The sequence below is a fragment of the Triticum urartu genome, chromosome 2, assembly GCF_003073215.2.
Source record: "Triticum urartu cultivar G1812 chromosome 2, Tu2.1, whole genome shotgun sequence".
Lineage (NCBI taxonomy): Eukaryota > Viridiplantae > Streptophyta > Magnoliopsida > Poales > Poaceae > Triticum > Triticum urartu.
In genome coordinates, this window is record NC_053023.1 from 385371222 (window position 1) to 385378341 (window position 7120).

The window sequence follows — 7120 nt, forward strand, 5'->3', positions numbered from 1 at the left end:
CCTTTTTTGCTTTTTGTTTTTGCAGATTTTGGATGTGCACTTCATCTTGTGCGGTTGCCCACTATAGTGCGCTTTCGGTGTCCGCTCGTTTTTCTGTTTCAGTCTTTCAGACCACAAATCATTAAATCAAATGATGTTCGCTGGGGAGTAGTTCATGGTTCTTGCAGATCGGGTCAGGCGGTCCGTAGCATGTGCGTGCAGTGCAGTGCGTGGGTGTGTGCAGTGCGTCGTGTGGGTGTGTGCAATGCTGAACAATAGCTGTGGAGAACCAGAGGACGAGCACCACCTCCCTGCCACCGTGTTGATGGCCAAAGTCAAAGGAACCCCCATGTAGTGTGGCACTAGCTATTCTTCTTCCACGGGTCAAACAGGAGAAGAAAAGTCGGGGTCAAGACCACTCTGCCTGTGATGCCCCCGATTCAATCATACACTAATCATGCACGCAAATGTGTACGATCAACATCATGGACTCACGGGAAGATATCACAACACAACTCTAAAAGTAAATAAGTCATACAAGCATCATAATACAAGCCAGGGGCCTCGAGGGCTCGAATACAAGTGCTCGATCATAGACTAGTCAGCGGAAGCAACAATATCTGAGTATAGACATAAAGTTAAATAAGGTGCCATAAGATGGCTAGCACAAACTGGGATACAGATTGAAAGAGGCGCATGCCTCCTGCCTGGGATAAGAGGGGGATAGCTAGTCCTATCAAAGACTACGCTTCTGGCAGCCTCCACCTTGAAGCATATAGAAGAGAGTAGCTAGTAAGTTCACCAAGTATCATCGTATAGCACAGTCCTACCCAACGATCCTCTCCTCCTCACCCTGCGAGAGAGCGATCACCAGGTTGTATCTGGCACTTGAAAGGGCGTGTTTTGCTAAGTATCCAGTTCTAGTTGTCATAAGGTCGAAGTACAACTCCGGGTCATCCTTTTACCATGGGACACGACTATTCGAATAGATCAACTTCCCTGCAGGGGTGCACCACATTGCCCAACACGCTTGATCCCTCTGGCCGGACACACTTTCCTGGGTCATGCCCGGCCTCGGAAGATCAACACGTCGCAGCCCCACCTAGACTCAACAGAGAGGTCAGCACGCCGGTCTAAATCCTAAGCGCACATGGGTCTAGGCCCATCGCCCATTGCACTCCTGCACATTGCGAGGGCGACCGGAAGCAGACCTAGCACCCTTAATACAAGCGCGGGCTTACTATCTAATCTGGTGCGCGCCGCTCCGTCGTTGACGTCAAAAGAGCTTCGGATGATACCACGACGTTGAGTGCCCATAGTTGTTCCCGCGTAGCTGGTTAGTGCGTATAGGCTCATAGCCAGACTTAGATCAAATACCAAGATCTCGTTAAGCATGTTATTTTGAAGTAACCGCAGACGCCGACTAGGACCAGGCCCACCTCTCTCCTAGGTGGTCTCAACCCGCCCTGTCGCTCCGCCGCAAAGATCCACTCAGAGGGCCGTCGGGACAAATGTCCTTTCAACACCCAATAAGTGAATCACTCGGGGTACTCTATGAGCCGACCCGACTTTAGTCACTACATGTATCCTATATTATGTATATAGGTATATACCCATGATCACCTCCAGAGTGATCACGGCTCGATATTATAGCATGGTAGACGGACAAGAATGTGGGTCACTGATGATAAACTAGCATCCTATACTAAGCATTTAGGATTGCAGGTAAAGGTAACAACAGTAATAGCAAAGACAGGCTATGCAGCAGAATAGGATTAACCGGAGGCAGTAACATGCTACACTACTCTAATGCAAGAAGTAGAGAGAAGGAATAAGTGACATTGGGTTGATCAAGGGGGGGGGCTTGCCTGGTTTCTCTGATAAAGGGGGGTCGTCGGTGATGTAGTCGTACTCAGTGGCATCAGTGCTGGTCTCGGGGTCTACCGGAGAAGAAGAGGGGGGAAGAAACAGTAAATATGGAGCAAACAAAGTATCACAAAATATAATAAGGCAATACGCGATGCCATGGGTAAGCTAACGCAGGGATAGGTGATACCGGCGAAGGGGAAAAACATCCGGGAAAGTATTCCCGGTGTTTCACATTTTCGGACAGATGGACCGTAGGGGGACAGTTGCAGCTTTGCTATACTAGGGACGTGTGGTGGACCAATGGGTTGCGTATTTGGTTTCGTCACATTTTTCTGAGCAACTTTCATGTACATAGTATTTTCATCTGACTTATGATTTATTTTATATTAATTTTCAAAGTTTTATTGATATCCTAGAATTCTCTGGAGTTATATTAATTCAAAATTAAGAGCAAAATGCTATGTGCACATAGTGAAGTGTACACAGCAGGGTGCTACGAAGACTGACATGTGGGGCATGTTGACTGAGTTGACCCAGTCAACATTAACTGGTCCACTAATGAACAGTACGAGTGGGGCTCGGTTGTCATTGACTTTAGATTAACTAAATATGTATTTAACAGAGGTGGTCTCGCATGTTATTTCTATTAGAGTAAACTAGCAAAAGACCCGTGCATTGCAACGGAAGAAAACATTGACTATGTTGCAATGAAAGAAAAAGAATAATTCTTTTTATATTCCTACCTTACCTTAATAATATTAATTAAAAGAATGACTTAATTGAATAATGCAAAAAATGTTGAATAATGTATGAAAATGCATGGAATAAACACTAGTACAAGTATTTTATTTTATATATAAAAAGGAAAAAGTATGTGTTTACCTCCAGCCGGTAGGGCCGTCAACAAAGCTCGGACTCAATGTACTGTTTCGTGCTCGATTAACTTATTTTTTAGTGGATCATGCTGGATTAACTATATGCTTAAATTTGAGTTCAACCTGCTTGCCTCGTTCGCTGGTCTGGCCAAAAATCACACTTTCAAGGTCAATGCAAGATGGCCACTTTGACCGGTTGATATGTTAAATAGAGAACATGTAATTTCCAATAGATCATGATGTATTGTGCTCTAAATTTGTACTATTTCCTCATTGGTTGCTTATTTGTGATTGGTAAAACAACTATGAGAGCCTATAGCTTAAGGGCATCTACAATGCTACTCTTGTGCAGGAGCCTAGAGTAAAAAAACATCAAAAAAAAAGTAAGTGCCTTCTTCTCGAATGCTAGACGCTTATCACGGGCTCTAAATACATAGGGCCGGCTCCCAGTTTATTTACTCACATGTCCAGGAAAAAAGCAAGCGCTCGATGCATCTATTGGCATCAATAATGCGGCATCAGACGCGAGGCGGGGAACAACTAAGGTAGCTGGCGACCCTAGTGTCCACCACTGGCGCTTAGCATTGGAGATGCCCTAAGAGACATGCAATCTGTATATATCTGGTATCAAGTCGCACAAATAAATTTTGTAGTTTAATGCATATATAATCTGCCGGCAAACATATATGATTATCTGAAAGATGTGGTACACATATATTCGTATGAAAAAGGCACCGCCTTTGGCTCAGTTAATCCATTTATAGACATATATTCAAACAGAAGAGTACATATACATTTTGTGTGCCCCTTGTATGATTTTTAAACGGTGTCTATGCTGAACAATAGCTTTGAATACATAATTCAATTCCAAAAAATACAGTCAACATACAGAGGCATTATGGTTTGAAGTTGCAGTATAGTTGACCAAATGTAATGCAAGACACACTTGATCTGAAAAGGGTTTTTTTTGCGGGTGATCTAAAAAGGTTATGTTAGTAATGAAAAAATATAGGCGGCAGCATGTAAGAAAATTTTGTTGTAATGTATGTCTATTGGGTGAGATTAGGATTAGACAACCGCTTCCTATTAGGTGTAAGATGCTCCCCTTTCTCAATTTCTTCTAACCAAGTAAGCCGATTGGTTAGTGCGATTCGGTCCTCAACAGAAAATGGAGTCTCTTCCTTCAACAAAAGAAATGATTTATGACCTGAAAATATAACCAATAAACAATGAGTGAATACTTATCTTTATTTAAAGGGATATAAATTATGGTTCTTTGATTGCTCTACCCATTAATCTGACCACTTATATTAAGCATCTATCACAGATATATATGTATCATGGTTTCCAAAAGCTATTCCCCAAGAGGATACAGCAATAAGAAGCCAGGGGGTGAATCATTATCTTTTAGCATGGACACCATGATGTTTCAGCGTTCTGGCATTGCATTGAACAGGAAAGAACCTTCTTGGCAGAGGTGCATCACTATTACCTTCGGCATATCGAATATTGCCACTGAACAACACTCATAGTGCCAAGATAGAAATATTATTATAAGGTATGCTAATTCAAGTGGTCATCAATAGCAAGGGAAACAATGTGTTGTATCACTGCTGTTATATATCTGAAATCTCAGTGCACATCACATATATATTTTCTAGCAATACCAAGCTTTGATCTCAAACAGAACATATCCACGTTACCCTCAGGATAACTGAACAACAATACCTGATAGTGGGTCACTTAGTTGAATCCATCCATCTTGGCACCAAATCGAAAGTTCCGGGTAGCTCCAGCTTGCCAAATAAAAACTGAATGATTATGTTTTATGCACCTAGGTGATATCCCTGTGCAGATCATAATGGTTATACTGTGCGTGTTACCAACTTTGCTAGCCACATCACATGTATTTACACCTAAAGGGTTGAAGGACAAAACATTCATCACTTGCTATGAGTAAAGGAAAATCCTAAAAATTATATCCATGGACTTGCAAAGACAATCAAGAGCAAAGGCTGATGTGAAAGCTTACATTGGGTGTATATATGACTCATCTTATTCCACCGAATTGTCACTGATAGCACAAACATTGTAATTTGGAACTAACTGGACAGAAAAATATGATGCAAATTTATGTCCTCTCGCATGAAACATATCATTATAGCTGCAAAATCATGTCATGGAATAGAAGCTACCATTAATCATGTTTGTGCAAGAGGCTGCAAAAACTCTACCTATATACTCCCTTTGAATCACCCTGGTAGCAGCCAAGCCCTCTGCCGTTCCGCCAGCAGTGAAGCCACTATGGTCCACCCTGAGTTCAGTATATCCGTATTAGCTTCATTTCAGCCAGTTCTCTCCTGATAAAACTAATTTGCTCATCCGTTTCCTGATTAATTTAGATGTTATATGAAGGTTTCATCAGGAAAAGAATGTGTTCAGTTTGTACAAGTTCATGAATTGCCCCTGCTTCAGTCTGCTACTCATGATATTATTGCTAACCTACCAGCAAACATTCTAGAGGGACTAAGCAATGATTAAAGAGTAGTACTATATAAATTTCTCTATCTAGAAAATTATGAAAAAGATCTTAAACTACGACTGTCAAGATTACATTATTGCAATACGCGTACCTTCAAGTGAAGAAACATGGCCATGCTAGCATTGATCCTTGGCGGAATCATCTGGCCAACAAAAGATAGAAACTGAGATAACTGCAAAGCCCAGCTGAAAAGTGGAGATACCAGCAAGCAGCTGTGTTTATCTAAACAACAATATATTCTGTGCTTCTGAATATTGACAGTACATAATATTCAGTTTATATAAACAACAATATATTCTCTGAAGTTTTAGTTGCTTTCTTTTATTTCTCTGAAACTCTCTCAAGTTGTACTCACAACAAATATATAAAAGTTCTGTTCCTGTCATTTATAGTTGAAATACAGTTCTGCTCCAGAGAGTTTTGTATGGTGGCTCCAGTAATAAAAGAATACGAGGAAGACAACAATATTCTCTGAAGTTTTATAAATACAGTTCTGCTCCATTTATAAATACATAGGGTTAGGTTTTATCTACTGGAAACACCAATAAACCTCACAAATAGTTAGACAAGATTAAATGTTCAAAAATTCAGTTAACTGGGGATTCCAGTTTTCAGGTTTCAGCATTTCTAGTTCTCAGATTTCAAATAGTGTTAATGAACATTTGCACATTAACACTGAAATCTGAGTTTATAACACTTGAACATGAACGCTGAAGATTATCTTCAGGATTAAACATTTCATTGCTTCAAAAGTGAAGGGTGAAAGGCCAAAAACAGGCAAAAGTGATTGCATATATGCAAAACTCAGCTAGTAATTCAACCTGAGTGCTAGCCATGGAAATTGTTTTAGAAATACTGCAGTTGTACAGCAAGTAATTAAGGTAACATACTCCAGTTGCCAGGGTTGAGATTCGTGGAAGGCCATGGAGCGAAGAATGGCCGTAGCAGAGGCACGGAGTTTGTGCAGCAAAGTGGGGACAAAGAAGCAAATTTTGTGCAGCGGGGAGGGGGCACAGGCCGGTCGGCGCCGGCTCCAAGGAAGGCACATGGAGCGTCCCTTCCACGGCCGGCGCTACCCGCTCCTTCTGCAACCACAAAATGAGACAGACGCCACCCCGTACTGAGAGGTCTAAACTCTGAAGGAATAACGGCAGGACGGTCACGGAGCAGCAGTACTTGGGGGTCCAGGACGCGGTCGACGGTGCAGGGCGAGGCGAGGTGGAAGATGCCGTAGCAGCCGCGCCCGGCGGCGAGCATGGCGGCACCGTCGAGGAGGTCGCACGGGAAGAAGCGGACGCGGGCCTCGTCATGAAGTTGTCGGCGAGCCAGGCAACGAAGTCCTCCCGCGACGATGGCGCTTCACGGAGAGGATGCGGATGATCTCGGCTAGCGCGGGGCAGCCGGTGTAATCCTCCATGAGAGAGGGTCCACCGCCGCCATCCGACGGCGCGCGGCGGTCGGCGCAGCCGGCGCAGTTTGGCAGCGGAGGGCGCGCGCGGTGCGTCGCGGGTGTCCCAGAGCTGAGCGCGCGGGTGGAGGCTCGTGAGCGGGCAGAGGTGCAGCCGCGGCGGCGGGCGAGTTGAGGTCGGCCGCGTCCGGGAGTGGTGCGGCGGCGGCTAGGGGGATTTGGCTCGGCCTGGCCACGTACGAACATGTTATTAGTACCGCCTCATTTATATTACGATTTTGTCAATACAAATTATAAAAACGTATTATAACATGAGAAAAAAACGTATTATGACGGTAAACCCGACAAAGTCAATCTATGCTTTATTATTACTAGCAAACATGCTCGTGCGTTGCAACGGCAGAAAAAAAATGACATGCCACAATAAGCATTGCTCAAGAGCACTGC

At 43.5% G+C, this 7120-nt stretch overlaps 1 protein-coding gene across 3 annotated transcripts; it reads right to left on the bottom strand.

Annotated features, from left to right (window-relative positions):
- Positions 1 to 2733: 2733 nt before the first annotated feature.
- LOC125537445 lies at positions 2734 to 6905 on the bottom strand. Of its 3 annotated transcripts, none has more exons than XR_007295905.1 (6): positions 6442 to 6905; positions 6156 to 6350; positions 5357 to 5407; positions 4958 to 5037; positions 4452 to 4829; positions 2734 to 3930 (listed from the first exon to the last, which is right to left on the bottom strand). XR_007295905.1 is itself a non-coding variant. In XM_048700763.1 (5 exons), exons 1-4 carry the CDS (start codon positions 6520 to 6522, stop codon positions 5026 to 5028), a joined length of 339 nt encoding a protein of 112 aa, XP_048556720.1. In that variant the 5' UTR covers positions 6523 to 6905; the 3' UTR covers positions 2750 to 3930; positions 4452 to 5025. The 3 variants fall into 3 exon arrangements, 1 of the variants encoding a protein (XP_048556720.1); XR_007295904.1 differs by having other exon boundaries at positions 2735 to 3930; positions 4452 to 4639; positions 4756 to 5037; XM_048700763.1 differs by having other exon boundaries at positions 2750 to 3930; positions 4452 to 5037.
- Positions 6906 to 7120: the final 215 nt, after the last annotated feature.

What these genes read in the sequence shown, in the direction of transcription:
- LOC125537445 (XM_048700763.1), bottom strand. Translation starts at nt 6,522, where the DNA reads ATGCTCGCCGCCGGGCGCGGCTGCTACGGCATCTTCCACCTCGCCTCG. An exon ending in ACCGCGTCCTGGACCCCCAA is followed by an intron (nt 6,351 to 6,441) that starts GTACTGCTGCTC and finishes TTGTGGTTGCAG; the next exon opens with AAGGAGCGGGTAGCGCCGGC. An exon ending in TCTCAACCCTGGCAACTGGA is followed by an intron (nt 5,408 to 6,155) that starts GTATGTTACCTT and finishes TTTGTTGGCCAG; the next exon opens with ATGATTCCGCCAAGGATCAA.